This window comes from Sminthopsis crassicaudata, chromosome 1, assembly GCF_048593235.1.
Source record: "Sminthopsis crassicaudata isolate SCR6 chromosome 1, ASM4859323v1, whole genome shotgun sequence".
In the NCBI taxonomy this organism is placed as follows: Eukaryota; Metazoa; Chordata; class Mammalia; order Dasyuromorphia; family Dasyuridae; genus Sminthopsis; species Sminthopsis crassicaudata.
The window spans coordinates 606,800,757-606,824,016 of record NC_133617.1 but is presented as its reverse complement, the minus strand read 5'-3'; the positions used below and the strand labels follow the sequence as shown (position 1 = coordinate 606,824,016).

General features: G+C 39.7%; 1 protein-coding gene across 7 annotated transcripts in view; it reads right to left on the bottom strand.

Moving 5' to 3' along the window:
• Window positions 1-354: 354 nt before the first annotated feature.
• Window positions 355-23,260, bottom strand: part of CDC20B (cell division cycle 20B) — a 56,228-nt gene continuing 33,322 nt past the window's right edge. For all 7 annotated transcript variants that reach the window (XM_074282509.1, XM_074282507.1, XM_074282508.1 and 4 more), the window contains 9 exons: window positions 22,866-22,999; window positions 17,011-17,104; window positions 11,703-11,822; window positions 9,913-10,109; window positions 9,188-9,282; window positions 7,230-7,452; window positions 4,745-4,870; window positions 4,131-4,248; window positions 355-773 (listed from right to left, as the gene is read on the bottom strand). In XM_074282509.1, coding sequence (XP_074138610.1) covers window positions 673-773; window positions 4,131-4,248; window positions 4,745-4,870; window positions 7,230-7,452; window positions 9,188-9,282; window positions 9,913-10,109; window positions 11,703-11,822; window positions 17,011-17,104; window positions 22,866-22,999 — 1,208 coding nt within the window. In that variant the 3' untranslated portion in view covers window positions 355-672. The remainder of the gene's footprint in view (window positions 774-4,130; window positions 4,249-4,744; window positions 4,871-7,229; window positions 7,453-9,187; window positions 9,283-9,912; window positions 10,110-11,702; window positions 11,823-17,010; window positions 17,105-22,865; window positions 23,000-23,260) is intronic.

Below are 23,260 nucleotides of genomic sequence, written 5' to 3'. Positions count from 1 at the left end.
GTAGATGGCAAAAGGTCAGCTATTGTTATTATCCCTGAAGAAGCATAAAGAGGAAAAAGCAAGGCTAATGACTGAACGTTATGGATCATGAGCATTCAGGAGGAGAACCAAAGAAAGAGAGATCTGAGAGGAAATTGCTTTTAATGGACAAAAGCACTGGTGGGCTATAAATAGGACAGCATCTAAAGTTAATCATTTGGGGTTTTTTTAAGTGCTCTTAGCAGAGTTCTCCCAAAAGCTTCTCAGCAACTAGGACCCAGCTAGTGTTCAGTCATCATTAGGAACCTTCCATGCAGTACAAGACATGTCCTTCAGGTTATACACGCCACATAACAGAGGAGTCAGAAAGCCAACTGAATTGACTACATCATTTTATAGGAACAGAGAAACAGTTTCAGGTGGTTTCAAAAACAAGAGAGAGGCAATCTGTGCAAATGGTTGGGTATCTAAGGAAGTGGAGGGTGGGTTTCCCATCACGTCTTTTCTTTCTAGAGGTGTGAGTGAAAACTGGGACACCAGTAAAGGCAACTCATCTGTGACACAAAGTATGCTCCCAGGCTGTGTTGTTGCCTGTCCCTTGAATCCAACAGAACTGGAGTGTGTCTGCCATAGGCAGCTATGACAGAGCCCCAAAGGTAGAGATTCCATCAATCCCTGTCTCCTTTGACTGGATTAACAGCATTTCCACATACAGGCTGTTCCATCAGCTGCTACCGAAAAAATCTTACTCTGATCTGGACTCAGGGCCAGGTGCAATACTCTGCCTCTGTGGTCTGTAGAAGAAAAGACACAAATTCATGTTGTAAATTTCAGGGGATAAAAATAAGACCTAAAAAATAAAAGTCTATGTGGGCCAATGATCCAGTTATCTTGACCCAAGATACAATGTACACTAACAACCCTCATCCCTAACCAAGACCTCAACCTCCAATTGAATGTCATCCAAACTCTGTTAAAATGCATAGAACTAGGGCTAGTAATGGGCAAAATTAAGAGGTAATGGAAGTTTGTGTCCCTCAGTACCTTTCCCTAGGGCCTACTCCAGATACTCCATTGTCTTTGGCTTTCATACCCTTCTTGCGACCCTGAAATTATCATTTCAGGATGTTTTCCCATTCCCATAAAAAAATCATTTTTTCCATATTTCTATTTCAACAGGATCCAATTCAACTAATTAATTAATTAATAGAAAAAAATGAAAGAATTCTACCAGAAAATATGTGCATTTTAACTGGTTCTTCTTAAGTAATGCCCCTTTTCTTTGTCGTCTAACTCATTAGTGGTTAATAAATGAGAATTTCAAAACCAGGTGGAAAGGAAAGGTGGCACTAGGGCAGGCTGCTGGAAAAGGGAGGCCAGGTGCATAAGCTGAGGCTCTGTGGAAGTGGCGTCTGACAGGGTCCCAGCCATGTTATGAGGCTAGCTTTTCCTAAAATCTCTCAAAACTTAGTTGGTTCAGGTTGAACCATTAACACAGCTTCCCAGTAGTCCAAGTGCCAAGGCTGAGTGAGTTTCCTTTTCATACTTGTCGGCCACATGTCGGGCCCATCTATGAGTGTCTCATTTCATCCCAATCATAAACCTGCCCAGGACCAAAATGGCCTGATTCAAGACACTTATTAGCTGTGTGACTCTTTGCAAGTCATTTAATCTCTCTATCTCAATTCTTCAATGGAAAATGGAAATAATGATGGCACATTACTGCTCAGGTTTATTATAAAGATTAAATAAAATAGCCTGTAAAGCACTAAGCACAGTTCCCGGCATTTAGTAGATGATAAATAAATATTTTAAAGGGACACAGTCTCATGAGAGGATGAAGCAAGGGTGAGATCTGACCACAGAACGGTTCCTTATGCTTCTGTTAGAGCTCAGAAATAAAACAACCTTAAGCATTAGTTTTCATGATCAGCAGGACGATTTCAGAGAGGCTTGGAGAGGTCTATGTGAACTGATGCTGAGTGAAGTGAGCAGCACCAGGAGATCGTTGTACACAGCAACATCAAGAATATATAATGATTCTGACAGACGGGGCCCTCTTCAGCAATGAGGTGATTCAGACCAGTTCCAATGATTTTTTGATGAAGACAGCTGTCTGCTACCAGAGAGAGGCTTGTGGGGACTGAGTGAGGATCACAACATACCATTTTCATGCTTTTTGTTGTTGTTCGCTTGCATTTTATTTTCTTCATCATTTTTTTCCTTCTTGATCCGATTTTTTGGTGCAGCAAGATAATTACATAAATAATATAATGGATTTAACATATATTTTTAACATGTTTAACATATATTGGCTTACTTGACATTTAGGGGAGGAGGTGGGGGAAGAGAAGAAATTTGGAATACGAGGTTTTGTTGAAAAAGTTTTGAAAACAAAAAGGTTTAATTTTTAAAAAGAATTTGTTTTCAGTTTCTGTTTTGTGGTTAATTTTAGCTGTGAGGTGGGTACCTTTCAACTGAAGCTCCCCAGTCTTGTGGTTACAAATATGAACATGGTATTCCCTTGAAATTAAAAAAAAAAAAATAGCAGCACTAACAGGAGCTGAGGAAAGATCCACTGCTATAGCTCGGAGCTTGACTGTAGCTGGCTGGGCGTGGTGAAGTGAGTGCTACCCCAGCACGCAGCATGCAGAGCTGCCCAGACGCCATTCTTGGGCCACAGTGAAAACTCATGGAAACTAATTGTGCATGCAACACAACGGTCCCAGAGAATTCAACTGTGCGTCCCCCAGAGACGCACAGGGAGGGACGAGGGGGGGTATGAACAGCCTGCAGTCCGTTAACAACTAAGACCTCGGGAGGGTATAAGACCAATGTATGTTAAAGATTGCATAGACACGTATATAGATAGACTTTCAGTATAAGATAGACAAGTGATAACAAAGGTGGACTGGCAAGATGAGAGGGATGACTTGTGGATGCCTGTTCCACTGTATCCCCACTTCAGGAGAACTTCTGGGACGTCCCCTACCAAGTGGCCAAGGCCCCTAAGGGGGGTAACTTATCTGAAGACAAAAAAGCGGGCAGACATGGATGGATTGTCGTCTGCTTCCTTGTTAGGAGTGTATTATTCTGGTACATGTTTAAGAACTGGCTCTGGGGATAGGGGGTGAGGTGTCAGGACATTCTTTTAAGTTTGAACTGCATTACTAACATTTTTTTCCATCACTTTCTTAAATCTAAGCAATCAACAAAATGGTAAATCAAGCCTTACCATTAAAAAAAAAAATCCATGGATCTTTTACAGATCTATTTCTAGTGAGCAATTGTAAATCACCTACTCCACGCGCCCGCATGCACGTTTAATGTGGACAATGTCTACTCCGGAGATCAGAGATTCTGGCCTGAGAAGGACCTTGAGGATCACCACGCCTCATTCCCTCCTGCCACAGACAGGGAAAGTGGAGGCTGGGGAGACAAAGGTCCCAGGGAAGCTACAGCCCAGCTGGCTGCCAGTTGGTTCCAGGCCACCATCCAACCCGCTCTGTGCCCCAGCAGCCATTCATCTTCCACTCCCAAGGGCCCTCTCGAGCAGGGCTAAGAACCTCCTCTGAGAGGTTCTCATTGCTGGTCTTCCTTCCACGAGCAGGTCCTGAGCAAACAGGAAGCAGGCTTGGGGTTCCATCACATCCAGCTCTGAGAGACCAAAGTTTCATCCCTGGAAATCTGTCCCTTTCATGGTGGGTGCCACGACTCCCACCTTCCAGGCAGCAATTTTGTACTTGATGTGAGGTGAGGTGGGTTGTGACACAAGGCACTAAGGGGGCTCAAAACTGGAGATCATTTGCCTAATATTGTCGCTACGCCATCCATAACTAAGGGAAGGCATTTAAAATAGAACCAACCAACCTCAGTCAAACTGCAGTAAAGTTATTCCCTGTCCACCCTAGGTTTTGTGTCAAGGAAGAGTAACTTATTTCCTCGAATCCCCTCACCACTGCTTTTCAGCTTCCTTTGGAATGTTGTCTTCCCCCAGTAAACTCTAAGTTCTTTGAGAGCAGGAACTATCTTTTTTGTATTTGTATCTCCAGTGCTTAACACATAGTAGGGCACATCTGGCACATAGTAGGTGCTTCATAAATATTTATTGACTATATAAGACAACTCATTTGATTCACCCACTTACTTACCAAAAAATCTACCAGATTGGGTCAGAACAGGGCATCTCCATAGAGTCACTTCATTTCTAGGAGTACCATGGCCAGTGGCAATCTCTTTTGTCTTAGGTAACCAGATCAGGGAACAAATCTGATGAAAATGCAAATAATTATAATATTGAAGCTATTTTTGTTTCAATCATAAACACTGTCTGAAATATAGTCTAAATAAGTCTAAAATATAATCTGAAAAAGCAGGATAGTTTTTCTATAGGGAAAAAATGCTGTTCTAGTCCTACTCACTCCAAACCACTGCAGAACAAGGATGCCCCTCGTACCCATGAGTACGGTGCCAGAGGCACTGAGCTGAAATTCGCCAGGAATTGGTCTTTTATCCAATTTCCTCTGGCAAAGCAATGGTAAAAAGTGAGGAGGAGTTGAATGAAAAAAGACAAGTTAAATAAATGAAAAATAGCGTTACTAGATGAAAGAACTATACAGAAAAGGAATTTTGGCAAGTTACTAATCAATGAGTAAAGAAAGGTGCGATTTGGACCCTGCACTTATCACAAAATGTTACTTAAAATACTGGAAGAACTAAAATGAAGTGAATTCAAAAGAAATTCAACTCTATTTCATGAGTTTACCTGTGATTTTGTACATGGACTTTGGATACTGTTCTCTCTGTTTATATCCCAGACATGTAAACGTCCATCTTTCATTCCTCCTCCAACAGCAAGGATTTCAGACTCCCAAGGACACCAGTTCATGGCCTTAAAGTGTAGATAAGTTTTTATTTTGTAAGTTCAAAAACTGTTCACAGGTATTAAAGAAATCCTTCCCCTCTACAAGAACTGAGAATCCTATGAAATAGTAGATACATCAATTAGGTCAGTAGGTCAATGTTAGTTAAGTCAGTATCTAAAGATCAATCTCTATTCAAGCTAATTATCAATCAACAGCAATTATCAAACTATCAAATTATTCAACAATAACAATTATTAATCAATCATCAACAGGGATTTTTTTGAGCAATTACTATGTACCAAACATTAGGCTATGCACTGGGTATATAAAGAAAAGCAAAAATGCAGTCCTTGCCCCCATGAAGTGTATTTATACGATGTAAATGGTGGGGGTAATCTCAGAAATATGGAGCCAAAAGTGAAGAGGACATCACATACTGAAACACACACACACACACACACACACACACACACACACACACACACACCTGACAAATTCCCATAGCTGTTATTCCAAATTTCTCTCTCTCCTCCAGCCCTGGGGCCCAAACCCATCATCCTTTCCCACCACAATCTTGTCTGCTGCTTTCCTGAGAAGAACAAAGCCATCTGTCATGAGTTTTCCTCATCCCTTCCCTTCTTCTTCTCCTCCAAATCTATATCTTCACCCTTCCTTTTCTTTGTCCTCAACCAGTAAAGCAGTCTGTTTCCTTGCCAAAGCTAATACACTGGACCTGAGGGCTAGTGACTTTGCACAGCTCTCCCTCACTTAAATCCAACTCACTTGCACGTCAAGTCCTCACTTCCTGAGGTCATTGGTCCTCTTGGAGACTAAGGATGGACAAACAAACAAACTGCTCCTTAATATGATGCTTTTGATCCCATAGCCTTTTATCTTCTCTGAGACTCTTACTCCATCAATTATTTCTTGCCTTCAATCTCTCCCTCTCTCCTGGATCCTTCTCTACTTTCTATAAACAGGCCCAAGTTTGGCAGGTAATTTTGAACAGCCCTCCCTTACTTCAATCCAGTTCACTTGCATGTCAAGGCATGGCAACAAACAACAGTTAATCCTAAAACAAACAAAAAACCCTCAAAGGTGATCCCTGATTTCACTTGTAATAGTCCAGAAAGTGTTGTCTATGATTCTTGCTTCTGCTCTCACCTCTCATTCATTCTTCAGCCCTAACCACTCCACTCTCTCTAATTCCATGTTTCTACTCTGTCCATGGTACAGTGCACAGAAAGCCAGCCTTGGAGCCAGCAAGATCCCAGTTTGCACCTAATAAGAGACGCTAAACAATGCTTCATCCCACCTCCTGACTTTACAGCTGAGAAAAGATCAGAGAGATTATGGGACTTATCCGTGGTCCTAGAGTGGCCCTCAGTCTCTCCAGTCATCATTCTAGCCTTCTTCCCACAGTTGCCAAAAATAATCTTCCTAAAGTAACCCTTCATCCACCTCAGTATGGAGATGAGAAGTGAAAGGTGCTTCCCCAGAAGCCCCCAGCACTGAAATTTAAGACTGGGGCTTATATGCCTTTCACAGAGATTTCTGGGGAAAGGTTCCGGAAGAGAAGCAAGGTAAGTGAGAATTTGAGAGTTTCTCTTCAGTCTTGGTACCGTGTGGATTTTTTCCCCAGAAAAGCACTACATAGCTGGTATTCTATTTTTACTCCTCTGATATTTCATACAAAAACTCAGCTGTAGCTGTGACTATTGTACCTGTCACTGCAATGAACAATGCAGCTGGCCCAGAGAGGCCATGTGTACGGTGCTAACAGAGGTGGCCATGATAAGACAAGGCTTGGCTGAGATCACCCCAAATCCCTCTTAGGAACGAAAACTCTCCCTAATAATGTCTTTAGCACTGACCTCACAGGGCTATTGGGAGAAATAAATGAGTCAATGTATGTAAAGGACTTTGCAAACCTTGAATTTCTATGTAAATATCAGCTATTATTATTTGTAAGCAAGCAGGAATGAGAAGACAGTGTGAACACGCTCCTTTGAGGCTGCCATCTATTTTTGTACCCTAAGTGCCTGATACATTATAAGTGCTTAATAAACATTAATTAAATTGTATTTATTGAAGTTGTTGTTTAGTCATAATTCAGCTATGTCTGACTCTTCATAATTCCTTTGAGGGTTTTCTCAGAGTGTTCTACCATCCTCCAGCTCATTTTATAGGTAAGGAAATTGAGGGATACAGGGTAGAGTGACTTGCCCAGGGCCACACAACTAGTAAATGCCTGAGCCAGATTTATACTTGTGCAGGTGAATCTTCCTAACTCCAGGCCTGGCACTCTATTCACCATACCATCTGGTAGCCCTCAAATTGCTGAAGTGAACACACTTTAACCAAAATAACTTTTGATTTCCTTACCTTGACTGATGTAGAATGATGGAGGACTTTTAGTGGTTGACAGGATTTTACACCAGGATCATATGGCCATATATTCAATAACCCATCAGTACAACCACTGGAAAGCAGCTTACCACTTGGTGACCACTTCAGGGCACATATAGCTCGCTTATGGCCAAGTGTTCCAATGTGATACTGAGCTACTCGAACATCATAATGATGAATATGGCCCAATCTTGAACCACTATGTAGGAAGAAAAGAAGCATGGTTGACCATTTTTTCCCAAGTTATATTCAACTATATACCCTATACAAGAGTTCCGAGACTATCAGGAAAATATTGAGAAGGGAATTCCAGTAAATCATTGATAAAATTATACAAAGATCCCTATAATGGTCTTTAGCAAGAATAGATGCTACTGACTCCTTGTACTAGCAAAAAAAATCAGGAAATGGTTAGATGGTTTATTATTTGAATATATTCAGTAGTTTTTAATTCATTGATTTTTTTTGTATTTTTAATTGTATTCACAATCATTGACTTATTCTTTCTCTTTTTTTGTTAACAAAAGTTCCCCCAAGAACTACTTTTATTATATTACAAAACTTTAGAACATTTTCTCATTTAGGTCATTATCTAATGAAATTTTCTATTGCTTCTATAATTTCTTCATTGACCCAATAATTTTTTGGAATTGCTATTTAGTAAGTATCTCATTGATTTTTAATACTTTTAAACAACTCTTCAATATGATTTTGTTGCATTATAATCAATAAAGGATATGTATAGATTTCTGCTTTTCTGCATTTGTGCCCTGCATTTTTGTGCCAAGACAACATACCATAAAATATGTATGTATGTATACTCCTATTTCCATTTAAAGAATTGCTAAAGGTCGATCATAGATAATTTTTTTTCCAAAATTCTTTCTTCTTGTTCATTTTTTAGTTTAGATTTATCTAGGGGTAATAGGAGCAAACTATGGCATCCTGCCATTATTATAGCCTTATTGTTAGATGCACATATGTAAAGAATTAAAATAAACTCATAGTGTAATAAAGAATATAATTAAATATTATCATGGAGCAAAAAGTGATGACTATGAGGAATTAGATCTATATGCATTAGTACAGAAAAAAATAAAAAGAAGCTAAAGAACAATATACACAGTGAGTAAAAGGATATAAATTTTTAAAACACTTAAAAGAAACTCAAAATTGAACTATGACTAACAGAAGAAAAAATGAAGATCCTAAAAAAAAGCTAATGAAGCATATCTTCTATCTCTTAGCAGAGAGATAAGGAACTACTAGGATAAAATTTTGCAACTATTGTCAAATATAGTCAAATATATTGTAAAAAGGAATGGTTCAATCAGGAAGATGGGGGAAATGAATGTCACATAAACATAATAGGCATTAATGAAAAAATTGTTTTAAAAAATAATAGATGCTCTTGGTCACTTCTGAGCCATTTGGAAATCCTTTGAATAATTAAGAAGTGAAACGTCTGCCTGAAATTTCCTTTTCAGAGATAAACTGATTTATGTGACAGAATTAAAAATTCTAGGTTGAAAAATAGAACAATATTCCATAAAACTAAAATAATGGAAATCATACCAATAATCACATGATATCCAGTAGAACTACCAACTAGTGTATATAGGAGAAAAGCCCAGTAACAGAAAACTTTTATTTGGAAAGGGTTTTATATTTAAACAACATAATCCTGAATACTGAGCTCACAGGTTTAAAGAATAATATTTACAGAAAGCACATGACATTTTCTATAACAAAATACCTGAAGATATAAAAATACAATGATTTTTGGCTCATCAATCTTTTTAAAAAATTGATCAGATGTACTAAACCAGCCCTATTATTCAATTACAACTACACACACACACACACACACACACACACACACACACACTTGCATGAAGTTTAAATATCATTGACTCCAACAATGGATTTCTCACCTGCTGAGAACACAATGATTCCAGCTCAAAGCCCCAACTACTGAAATATGACCAACCATATTTCTCAGCCTCTTTTTAGTCACGACATCCCATAACTGGGGTTAGAAAAGAAATAAATAGGATTATAATTACAACAGTGTTCTACAATCCCAATTCAGTCTCTGCAGGCCTGACTATTAATGGGTCAGTCAATTTTGAGGAGGCTGGTGTGTGTTTGGCTGATGGTCAATGATATCATTAACCTTTGACCACAGGGTTCTGTGACTATTATTAAGGGAGTTAGTAAACTTGTAGCTCCAGCTGCAGTTTGTCTACAGGCAGAATATAAAAGTCAATTGGTCTCTTCCATGTTCTCCATAGAAAGTCAAATACTTGTTTCTTTTACAGCTAAGGTGTCCCAGCCAGAATGTTGTTCCATACAACAAGTGAAACTTTTAATGCTGTGCAATTCTTCCTTGAACAAATGGAGGACATATGAAGAAAGCTTAACCCATATCTAGGGGAGGAAAGCAGAAAAAGAAAGTGAGGGAAGATAAGAACAAAAGGGATTTTTTAAATCCACCAGGAAAGAATTTTAGTGTCACCTCTCCTTAATACACAGTAGCCTAGTCTTTCTCTTATTCAAGAGTTTACATTTCACATTAACCAATGAAAGAGTTTTGAAAGATGTAAAAAGTATTGGTCTAACCTGACCAAAAAAGTATATAAGAATAAAAATCCAATACTTGTACTTCTCCCTCACTGGTGCCAATAGCCAGGTAGCCTCCCTCCTTTATCCAGGAAATTGAGGAGATGTAGTTGCAATAGAGGCTCAAGTCTATGCTTCCCATTCCATCATGGCTTTCGCCATTCCAGATGTGTACAGTAGACCCAAGGGCAAGAGCAAGAAGACCTTCAGAACTCCAGTCTAGGATGTTTAGATCTGGAAGGAAAAGAAGGAGGAATTAAGGCACAAAGAAAGTTAAATGGGAAGGAGGGAAAAAAAGAGAGAGGAAGGGGAAGGAAGGAGGGAAGGAAGGAAGGAAAGTACTTCCTCTCAACCCTCCAAAAGTTAGTTAAACTAAACAGCTACCTCAGTCTTTGAAAAGCGGGGACCTGGGCAATGAATCTATGTTGTTCAGATTCAAAATCAGGTCAAGATATGGCAATCTAAGGAAGAAGTTTATTAGCACAGTGGTTAGAGCATTGGACCATTTTAGAAAAGTATTCCCTTAACTATTGTCTGCCCAAGAATTCTCATTCTATAATAATTGTTGTAAAAGCAAGCAAAGGTCTTTAGAGTGACTTGATACCCAAAGGAGGTTTTGTGGATTCTTTTTCCCTATAGGAACCTAAAAGAATAATAAGACCAATATATTTTTTTTAAATCTATAAATGCTTCTATGAAGAAAAACAGGCTTTTCTTTAATGAGGTTCCAGTCTTCTTGATCTATATTTGGCCACTGGACCCAGAAGGCTCTGGAGGGGAAAGTGAGGCAGGTAACCTTGCTTAGCCCTCCCTCACTTAAATCTATTTCACTTGCATGCTATGACATCCCTTCCTTGATATCATGGTCCTCAAGAATGAAGGACAAAACATGTGTATGTGGTTTATTTGATTTTTTATTTGTTATTATAGTTAGCACTTATATAGTGATTTTAGAAAATATCCTGTTGTCATAGCTATTATAGGCTGTTAAATGGTCTGTTTCCTAATCTGTAAAATGGATATAATAATAGCACTTAATCTCTAAGAATGCAAAACTTAAATCACTCTCACAGGAGAGCTTTAGTGTAACGGTTACATTTATATTTATCGATAGAGATTTATGGATTTAAAGAAAATAGTAATTAGCCAAAACATGTCCAATTTCTCTCTCCCTTTCTCTCTCTTTCCATTTCTCTTTGTCTCTCTCTGTCTCTGAGACAGAACAAAGCCCTGCTTTGCGAATGCTTTTCACAAAGCATTCAATAAATGTCGGTTGATTGATAATTTGAGAAACAAAAGACAGATGGGGCCGCGAGAGGGAGCAATGGATAGAGCAGGGGCCCCGGAGTCTGGAGGACCCTCACACATCCAGCTGTGTGACCCCGGGCAAGTCACTTAACCCAACTACCAAAACCAAAAAAAAAAAAAAAAAAAAAAAAAAAAGAAAGAAAAAGAGACAGAGAGACAGACAGAGACACAGACACAGAAACAGACACAGACAGAGACAGACAGACAGAGAGAGACAGAAACAGAGAGACATACGCAGAAAGAGACAGAGGATAAAAGCACTGGTCCGTTCCCCCAGCCCTGAAGTTAGAAACAGGACAGCCACCATATGAATCCCTTTTTAATTTGGCGCCATTTTGGAAACGTGGCCAGACTGAGTTACTTTCCGGGCTCCCGGGGCGCGCCGGGGCCAGAGGCCGGAAGAGAAGGCAGCGCTCCGGCCTCCTCCGCCCATGGGCCGCCGCGTCCGCACCCGGAGCCGCTGCCCGCTCCTAGCCTTCAGTCAGCCCGCTGGAAGTTAGAAGGGAGGGGCCAGCTCACAGTAGTCATCCCGCAGGCCCGTGAGATGCGTCCTCCGCTCTGGCCGCGGCGCGGGCCGCTCTCCGTCCCCGAGCCGCTGAGGGGGCGCCGCAGCCTCTCCCGGACCTCCATCCCCGCAGCCTGCAAACAAAGGAGCAATGAGAGAGGAGCACGTCCCGCGGCCCACTCGGTTCCGCGAACGTTCCCCAGGGGATACAAAGTGCCGCGGACGCGGGGAGCGTGCGCCTCAGGGAAGGGAGAGGGGGAGAGAGCAGGAGATCCGAGGCGCGGGTATTCTTTTTGGCCATAAATAGGCGTTTTCTGATGTAAAGGATGCACGTGGGGGGGGGGGGGGGTGCTCTCCGTTAGGCGGGGAGCTCCTCCGGACAGAGACTGCCGTTAGCCTTTCTTTACATCCCTAGATTTAGCCCGGGGCCCGCACCTGGTAAGAATGCTCTAATAAATACTTGAGTCCCAGTTTGCCTGACTGACACATGCAGATTATAACTTAGTATAAAAAGGCTTAGGGAATTGTCTGAGGAACAGAAATGGAAATTGTCCTTGTGCCGCCCATAGACAAAGTGTGAGAAGCAAGATTTGAACTCAGATCTTTTTTATTCTAGATTTGTGATTGATTGATTGGATTCCAAAACTTTATTCGTACGGCCTCAAAACAAACAATGCACATATTGTATGTCCAGAGATATAAAGTATAAGCAATATCACTGGGCAAGAGCCTGCTTTGGCTGTTATTTGAATCCCTAAATGCATACTGATCTTTGCATATTAATATCAGCAGCATGTTGAAATTCACCTGGGAAAGTGAAACCCTCTTGGGTGAAAACTTCACAAAGCATTTAGTAAATATCTGTTGACTGACTGATACAGTTCTGTGCTCCATTATCTCTGTATCAAGGCATCTGGACATCCCGTTTCCAGTTCTTTTTGCCTATGAGAGTCAACGAGTAGAATGCTAATTCTTTCTACGTTCAAGATAGTCTTTAAAATGTTGTCAGCATCAAGTTCTGACCAAAAGGCAAAACCCACAGGACAGCGGCTTCCGATTCTTTGCCTTCTGCACAGGCTAAGCAGTAAGCCCAGGGGTCCTGTGGTAGAGTGGCTAAAGACACAGCTGAGACGATCCCACAAGGGAGCCCTGAAAGGTGTAGCAAGAAACTACCTGACCACATGTAAGAAGCCGTCTCTGTCAGCACACCGTGGGACAGCCAGAAACCCCACCGTTCTGTTCATGGGCCATTACCGAGAAGACCAAAGGAAGTTAACTAGCACCATTCCTAGAAGTCTTCTCAGCTCTCCATCACTCCACTACAAATCCTGCAAATTCCTTTTGTTAAACTGGAACACTCAAACTGAGTCCAGGTTTCTGAAGAGTGATTAGAATCAGTGTTCTTAGCTGTGTGTGTGTGTGTGTGTGTGTGTGTGTGTGTGTGTGTGTGTGTGTGTGTGAGAGAGAGAGAGAGAGAGAGAGAAAGAGAGAGAGAGAGATAAATGCTTGTGACAGACTGATGAAACCTAGGGACTCTACATAATAATACTTCTAAATGATTGAAGTTATGGTAACTTCTGGCTAGAGGTCAGTGAAAATAAAGATGTAATTTTTTTTCCCCATCCAAGTTCAAGAACCTCAAGAAACTTAGGGATGTAATCCCCAGGTTAAGAACTCTTGTATTAAAACCATAAAAAAGAATTCCAGCAAGATTTTTTTTACTTATTTGGAAGCAAAGAAGCCATGCTTTTTTTCCAAAAAATGTTGGCTTTTTGCTGTGTTGATTGCAAACTCTGAAGCCAAGGGACCAGGGGTAGGGTTAATTGGCTCTTTATGAGGTAATCAAATGTGGGCCGCAGCTGCAGACTTAGATATCCTCAGGCCAGATGTATCTTTGTGCCAAAAATCCCCTAGAATGTCAAAATGCAGACACAGGATAGGGCCCTCCTTGCCTCAACCTGCTACATAATTTTTGGACCAAAATCAAGTATTTAAAATCTTACTAAAACACAAACTTGTTGCTGGTCACATCAAAAGAGGAGGTAGAGGAGACATTTTCCCTCTTCTTTTCACCCACTCATGTCCCCAAAGTCCAGGACGTTTGTTCTTAACCATAGAGTCATTCTAAAATCAAACATCTCAAAAGTCCAGCCCTGGCTTTCCCATTTTCCTGACTTTACATCCATCCATCCACCCAAAAGAATATATAGAATGTCTGAAGCTAATGTCTCCATTCTCATGTATAGCTGGCTATCCTTCTTGTCCCCATCTGGTATCTGGAAAAACTGAGGAAGGGAGAATGAGTGATTGCATAAAAGTCTCTAGAAGGAGGCCACAGAGTAGAATTACAATTTAGAATTCAGAGCTTTTGACTTCAATCAATTCTGAGCATATTTAATGGTGACCCTTCCAAAACAACCTAGACACTTATTCCAGAAGGAAATCTATCTGGCATCTTTCCTAGACATTCAGGAAAGGAACAGCTAGTTCTCCCAATGCTGTTTCCATCCAAAGACAAGGTTGCTCACTGACCATCTCCTCCAGATGTGAGTCCCATCTATGAAATCTTTGGTGGAACCTCATGTGGCCTGAAGGACCAATCTGACATGGTCAGCTTCCAGATTTCCTGACTACAAGCAAACTCTGGGCTCAAAAGACAAACTAAAAGTCACAAGGATGCTCCAGAGGTCTCCAAGGCTCAGCCCCTGGGAAGCAGCACAATGCCTTTCTGTGTGTAATCTCTAGGGCAGACTTTGAGAAGTTGCTGAGATTCAGCCACTCTGACACTTGAGAGGTCATTACTAGAATGCAATAGAATTATTAGAATGACCTCTGGGTCTTGTGAAAAAAAAAAAAGTGCTTTTTCCTTTTCCTATAGGTTTAACTACTAACAACTAGCCCTAGATCTGAAGAAAGTCTTAGACTTCTTTATTTTACAGCTAAAGAGGGAAACTGACTTCAACTGAAATTTTGCATAAGGCTTAAAGTTTCTAATTATAAGTCAGCCCCTTTGTCATTCCTATGCCATATCAAGCATGTTTAGGGAGAGCTGTGGCCTTCCTTCTCCATGCATCTGCATTCACAAAACCTCATTCTCTTGTACACTTAAGAAAGATGTTTTAGCCATTTGGTATTGGCTAAGAAATAGACCAGTCGACCAGTGGAACTGATTAGTTACAAAGGACAAAAAAGGGTACATCTATAGCAATCTAGTGTTTGACAAACCCAAAGATACCAACATTAGGGATAAAAATTCATTATTTGAAAAAAACTGTTGGGAAAACTGGAAATTAGTATGGCAAAAATTAGATATGGATCCACACTTAACACCTTATACCAAGATAAGATCAAAATGGGTCCATGATTTAGGCATAAAGAATGAGATCATAAATAGATTAGAGGAACAGAGAATAGTCTACCTCTCAGACCTGTGGAGGAGGAAGGAATTTATGACCAGAGAACTAGAGATCATTATTGATCACAAAATAGAAGATTTTGATTACATCAAACTAAAAAGTTTCTGTACAAACAATACTAATGCAAACAAGATTAGAAGGGAAGTAACAAATTGGGAAAACATTTTTACAGTTAAAGGTTCTGATAAAGGTCTCATTTCCAAAATATATAGAGAACTGACCCTGATTTATAAGAAATCAAACCATTCTCCAATTGATAAATGGTCAAAGGATATGAACAGACAATTCTCAGATGATGAAAATGAAACTATATCCACTCATATGAAAGAGTGTTCCAAATCTCTACTGATCAGAGAAATGCAAATTAAGACAACTCTGAGATACCACTACACACCTGTCAGATTGGCTAAGATGACAGGAACAAATAATGATGAATGTTGGAGGGGATGTGGGAAAACTGGGACACTGATACATTGTTGGTGGAGTTGTGAAAGAATCCAACCATTCTGCAGAGCAATTTGGAATTATGCCCAAACTGTGCATACCCTTTGATCCAGCATTGCTACTATTGGGCTTATATCCCAAAGAAATACTAAAGAAGGGAAAGGGACCTGTATGTGCCAAAATGTTTGTGGCAGCCCTTTTTGTTGTAGCTAGAAACTGGAAGATGAATGGATGCCCATCAATTGGAGAATGGTTGGGTAAATTATGGTATATGAAGGTTATGGAATATTATTGCTCTGTAAGAAATGACCAGCAGGAGGAATACAGAAAGTCTTGGAGAAACTTACATCAACTGATGCTGAGTGAAATGAATAGAACCAGAAGATCGCTGTACACTTCAATGCTGTATGAGGATGTATTCTGATGGAAGTGGATGTCTTCAACATAAAGAAGATCCAATTCACTTCCAGTTGATCAATGATGGACAGAAATAACTACACCCAGAGAAGGAACACTGGGAAGTGAATGTAAATTGTTAGCACTACTGTCTATCTACCCAGGTTACTTATACCTTCGGAATCTAATACTTATTGTGCAACAAAAAAATGGTATTTACACACATATATTGTATCTAGATTATATTGTAACACATGTAAAATGTATGGGATTGCCTGTCATCTAGGGGAAGGAATAGAGGGAGGGAGGGGAAAATTTGGAAAAATGAATACAATGGATAATGTTATTTTAAAAAATTACTCATGCATATATACTGTCAAAAAAATTTATAATTATAAAATTTAAAAAAAAAACATATCCTGTAAAAAAAAGAAAAAGAAAAAGAAAGATGTTTTAGACCTCAGAAATTCTAGAAGATAGTTATCATTAGAGAATACAAGTTTCAGAATAAAGTAGTTCATAGGTGGATCAGTGATCCAGATATTAAGTTCCTGACTATATATTTGTATGTTTATGTATATGACGATAACATACAGTACATTATTCATTCACTCAACAAATATTCACTAAACATCTATTCTGTATTAAGTTAATTGCTACGAATATGAAAATAAAGCTTTTCTCAAAAAAATGCAATTTTCTATGTTTACGGCACCTCCACCTTAATAGATTCCCCTCCTCTAGATCAACTAGTCAGGAGTGAGGATAATGTTAAGTAAAAAAAGACAAGAGAAAAAGAAAAATGAAGGAAAAAGACTAAGATTGTAGATCTGGATCTAGAAGGAACTTGAGGTTATCCAGTCCATGATGAGAAAACTGAGGTATTAAGAGGTAGGATTTGCATTCAGGTCCTCTTTCCATTTTTTTACTCAAAAGAAAAGAATTCCCACAACTTGACCGAAAGAAGCTCCTTAGGTCCCCACGGTTTTTTTTGTTGGCTTTTTGGGTTTTGGGTTTTTTTGTTTCTTTGTTTGTTTGCATTTTTGCATCTCTTTTCAATACACACCTTTCCAAAGGCAGTTGGGTCTCTCACAGGACTGCATCTCCCCACTGATGTTCCAGAGCTCCTTTGGGCAGTTCAGCAACAGGGTGGAACACTTCTAAAAGTAAACAGAAGCAAAGGAAATCTAGACAAGTTTCAAACAAAATTAAAAGTAAGGGCTACTATGGTTAATCTCTCTTTAAAAAATTCAAATTCAGATAGGAAAAATTACCTTTGACCTAGAAGCTGACACAGCTCCATAGGCAAATAAGCATTTATTAAGCACCTATTAAATGCCAGGCACTGGGTAAAACTCCAAGGATATAAAGAAAGGCAAAAGATAATGCCTGATCTCAAGGAGCTTGCAATCTAATGGAGTAGCAGGTTGAAAATAAACTGCAGGTGTTGCTACTGGGCTTATATCCCAAAGAGATCTTAAAGAAGGAAAAGGGACCTGTATGTGCAAGAATGTTTGTGGCAGCCCTCGTTGTGGTGGCCAGAAACTGAAAACTACGTGAATGTCCATCAGTTGGAGAATGGCTGAATAAACTGTGGTATATGAATGTTATGGAATCTTATTGTTCTGTAAGAAATGACTAGCAGGATGGTTTCAGAAAGGCCTGGAGAGACTTACATGAACTGATGGTGAGTGAAATGAGCAGGACCAGGAGATCATTATATACTTCAACAACAATACTATATGATGATCAATTCTGATGGATGTGGCCATTTTCTTTTTTTTTTTTTCTTTTTTTTTTCAGTGTTAGGATGATTCATACTTTTTTATTAATTTTTATAATTATAACATTTTCTTTGACAGTACATATTCATAGGTAATTTTTTTTTACAACATTATCCCTTGTACTCCCTTCTGTTCCAAATTTTTCCCCTCCTTCCCTCCACCCCCTCCCCTAGATGGCAGGCATTTCCATACATATTAAATATCTTATAGTATATCCTAGGGGATGTGGCCATTTTCAACAATGAGATGAACCAAATCAGTTCCAATAGAGCAGTAATGAACTGAACCAGCTACACCCAGCGAAAGAACTCTGGGAGATGACTATGAACCACTACATAGAATTCCCAATCCCTCTTATTTTTGTCCGCCTGCATTTTGGATTTCCTTCACAGGCTAATTGTACACTATTTCAAAGTTCGATTCTTTTTGTACAGCAAAACACTGTTTGGACATGTATACATACATTCTATTTAATTTATACTTTAACATATTTAGCATGTATTGTCAACCTGCCATCTGGGGTGAGGGGAGGAGTTAAAACAAAAGATTTGGCAATTGTCAATGTTGTAAAATTACCCATGCATATATCTGGTAAATAAAAACTATTGTAAAAAAATAAATTAAAAAAAAATAAACTGCAGGCAGACAAGTTTTGGACAGGATAAATGAGAGGTTATCCAGAGAGGGAAGGCACTAGTGTGAAAGGGATAGAAAAGCCTTCTTTCAGGAAGTAGGGCTTTCACTGAGAAGTTAAGGAGCCTGGAGGCAGGGATGAGGAGAGAGAACATTCCTAGAGTAACAGTGCAGAGGCTGGAGGAGCTAGGAGACCCGGAATAGCAAAGAAAAATCACTGGATTTCAGAGGAAGCAGTGTAGATAGAAGACAGTAACTTAGATATAAGAAGACTGGATAGATAGGAGGGCGTGGGTGGGTTACTAAGGGATGTAAAAGCCAAACAAAAGGTTTTTGTTTTGGTTTGGTTTGGTTTTTTTTATTTGATCCTAGAAGTAATAAAGAGCCATTGGAGTTTATTGAATTTGTACTTTTGGGAGATGATTTTGAAAGCCAAGTGGAAATGGATTGAGGCAGTGAAAGGCTGGAGGCAGGGAGACCAACGAGCAGTCTCTAGCGTTCTGTTGTTGCTGTTCAGTCACTTCAGCCACGTCCAAGTTTCTGTTTTCCCATTTGAGTGGTTAGCCATTTCCTTTTCCAGATTATTTTACAAATGAGGAAACTGGGGTAAACAGAGTTAAGGGACTTGTCCAGGGTCTCACAGCTAATATGAGTCTGAGGCTGGATGCGAACTTGAGCTCTAACATGTTCTGCTCTCAGCCAGGGGAACTCAACATGTATAAAAACAAGTACACTCAAAGTAATTTAAAGAGAGTTAATATCTGTGTAATAAATCGCCTAGGGTGATAGTACCTGAAAAGTGCCTGGAGGCAAGCATAGAGCAGGAAAGGTATTCTAGGCATGAAAGACCACTTGTGTAAGATTTGGAGGCAGGACATGATACTGGGAACCAAGAAAGGGCTAGCAGGCCAGTGGGACTAGAATAGAGATGGAGCAGAGCAAAGCCATCTAAGGACCACGGGCCACCTGTGGGGCTTAATGCTGAGGTGCCCAGGCTTTGGGTTGATTCAAAGTCCTTAGGTCCCAGTGAAGGAACTTCAAATTTTTTCTTTTTCTTCATTTCTCCCTCTTTTACTTTACCTTCCCCCATCTTTTCTTTCACCTCTCCCTCTTTTCTTTCGCCTTCCCCTCTTTTCCCTCACCTCTCCTTTTTCCTTCGCCTCTTCCTCTTTTCTCTAACCTCGTCCTCTTTTCCTTCACCTCCCTCTCTTTTCCTTCACCTCTCTCTTTTTCTTTACCTCTCCAGCACACAGATCATAGAACTAGAAATGTGCTAGATCCAGCTCAAACCAGCTCACTCAAGCAGCTTGTTAAATGCTTAGTGTATTTTCACCTCAGAAATCAGCAAATGCTACAATGAGGGCTTGCTTCATCATTCTGTTGATTGCTTCAGTTTAAAAAAAAATGATGGAGAAAATATTAATAATACAGGTTCAATTGAAAAATGTGTCCTGAATGCTTTTGGGGGGATGGGAAGAGAAGCTTATTGTTAAACATTTAAAAGCATCCCATTGCATGGAACTAGCTGTTAGGATCCCTATTACATTTTACATATGAAAAAAAAAGACTGGAATGGTAGATGGAAGTGAAGAGGAAACTCCAAAACTCTGAAAAAATCCTTAAAGGAGAAAACCTCCTTTGACTCTGCTCACCAAGCACACAGTTTCATCTTTGTTATCTGGATGGGGACAGCTCAGTCCCAAAACCCATTAAATTCAATTCAAATTTTAACCCTGGCTGAAACCCAGCCAGGAGCCAATCTGGGACTCCATCCACAAGCCCCCTTCAGCTTGTAGTCAGACTATTATATTATAAAAGCCCTCTCTTTGCAGAGGCCCCAAACATGGCAGCCTTACACCTGGCATGCCAAGGATCTCTTCCCATTGGAACACTGTTTCCGGTGCCCTTTTATCTCTACCTTCACCTTTTACTAACTAGACTTTAACTTTACTTCCAAACCCCATAATAAACATAATAAGCCTCTTTTATCAATCTAGGTTTTCAGGTCTGTAAATTCCTTTACAGGGGACTCTTGCGCTGCCACTAGATCTCATTTAACTCTGTATCCTTGTGCCGAATCCAAAGGGGTTGCAGGGGAGCTCTATTTGACTCCCTGTACCCCGAACTTGCCACTAGACCTCAATTGAACCCTCATTTCATTTGGGTACCCCAATTCTAAACCTCATCAGAAGGTTCTTAATTGCCATAGAAATCCTTTTTATTTCTGAGAGTCTATGAATGGGGAAGCTGAGGCTTGTAAAATTATTTTCAGGGACAAGAGACCCAAAGCAAGCTTAGTTTTTAATGTAGCTTGATGCTTTGGGACAACTAGGTGGCTGAGGTTGAAGTGAAGAAGGCCTGAGTTCAACTACTGTCTCATATACTTACACTTACTAGCTGACTCTAGGCAAGTCACTTAATCTCAGTTTGCTTTAATCCACCAGAGAAAGAACTGGCAAACCATTCCAGCAAGAAAACCCTTGGGTAGTATGGGGTATCGGATCACAAAAAGTCAGATATGAATGAATGTACTGAACAACAAATTTTTGTCTCCCTGATAATAGTGTGATATGCAGACATTTTTGTACTTTTCACTTCTGGTTTGGATTAAAAGTAGATAGATACATTAATAAAATAATTACAAATAAAACCATTTGCTAGTGTCTTTTCTGACCCTGAAACAACTTTTTTTTAGTTGTTTATATCAGAGAAGACTTGGGGCAGAAAGTTGCCTCTGTTAAATCTCTATGTTATTTACTGGGCTGTGTCATGGCAAACAATTAGCAATTCCACATATGCTTTTTCTTGGGCATTCAAAGTTTTCCCAATGTATCTATAAATCCCTAAGGTTCATGAAGATAACTCTTGGCCAGCTGTTCAGGGTTGCTCTAACCGGCTATTTATTTCACAATCCTGTTTCTTCTGACTCCCATGAGAACCACAAAAGTGTCTAAACTACTGCTGAATAAAATGTATTTCTTCCTTCTACATCCCTCCTAGACATTTTATTCATGGCTTATATGAATCCATTTAAGAGAGCAATTTGGCAGAGAGCTAATCAGATTGCTAGAATTTTCACAGACTCCAAAGTAAGTACAGACTCTTATGTGGAAAATCTAGTAGGAGACACCAGGAAACAACCTTTCAGGACCAGAGAAAGACCACACATGTGTTCACAACAATCTAGAAGAGGCGTTTTTCTGGATCTTTATCATTCCTTCCTGCTCCACATTTCCAAGTTCAGTTCACACACACACACACACACACACACACACACACACACACACACACGCCATACAGTTTAGCACAAGTTCTATCAGTAATTTCATGTCCTTTTATCCAGTAGAACGAGGAAGCCCAGAGCAGCCAGGCTGTCAATGGTCTATTCTTTTGCAGAAAATATGAAAGAGGATCAGATATTAACACAAGGCCAGCAGTGCCCCCTTAGGCAGCATGGTATAGTGCAAGCATTAAACTGAGTGCTAGAAAAGCTGGCAAATAACAAATATTCATTAAGCACCCATGTCCCAGGCACTGGAGAATCAAAGATTTTTTTTAAAAAATCTTTCACTGGGTTATAGAGGTGGGGATACAACTTTTACACAGATAATTATAATACAAAACCAGAGATGGTAGAAATCTAAACAACAAACTATTAAGAATTTTGGAAAGGAAGAATGTTTTCAGGCAGGGGAAGCATGAATGGTTAGCCTTGGGGAAAGAGAAATTTGAAAGGCAAAAAGAGACATGAAGGAGTACCTCCTAGGTACCTGCTTGAGTCATAGCTCCATCACTAACAAGTTTATGTGAGCTTTCACCTCAGTTTCTTCACCTCCAAAGTAAGGACATTGCACTAAATTATTTTTTGAGGTTCCTCCCATTACTAAAAATCCTATGTTACTTTGACCACCAAAAAACAAACAAACAAACACAAAAGCTGAAATGGATGAAACTTACAACAAAGGAATTGATTTAGGATACTGATGTTTCTTGAGTGATTTCAAACTATTCATATCTATTTTCAGATGATTTCATTTATTCATTCATTCATTTATTCCGATGATTTACAAGAATGCTTATCCCAAAGTAAGAATGGAACGCACCTCTAAATCTAACCCTAAATTCATTTCTAAATTCAGGCTTTTGTCTAACTTAAAAATTATCTTTTACCCTACTTAGTTTCTGTTTTGAAAATGAAACATCAAGGGTGATCATTTTATTCACATTAAGATCATAGCTAGTTTTGATGCTTCAATGCAATGTATTAACAGCTCCCTGTAAGAGGTCCCCAAAGTGTCAAGTCTGGTGGCAAGAACTGAATGAGGTATCCTGCCCACAGCACGTCTTATTTTCATTATTTACACATCAGCAATCACAATTCTCAGAAATTGGAGCCAATCGGCAGAACTTAGAAAGATCTCCATTAATTCCCCGAGTTCAAATAGCAGCATCTTCTTCCCTCCTCCCAGGGGGAGGAGCTTCAATATCAACAGGGCTGACCTACCTGACTTTTCAAGTCAGCATTTTTCTGCCAGTTTCTCTGCTGGATGGTTGGTGCTTCCCAGCACCTTAAAGCAGCAGCCTTTCTTCTCAAGTTTGCTACCCCACAGGTCTTCCAAGATTGATTACCTGGGGATCCTAAAAACAAGATTTGATTTTTACTGGCAAACCAGAAAAAGTGAAGGGGAGCAAGAGCTCCAAAAACCTACACAGGGCAGCCACTTAACAATAAAAGAAATAAAAGGAGAGGTTCTAAACCAGGGGAACATGGGCTTGTTTTTAAAAAATATTTTGGTAGCTGTATTTCAGTGTAATTAAAAGGGGGAGAATGGCTTTACCATACTGTGGTACCTAGGACATTAAAAAAAAAGAGTAAAGAATTCTTACTCTAATACACTG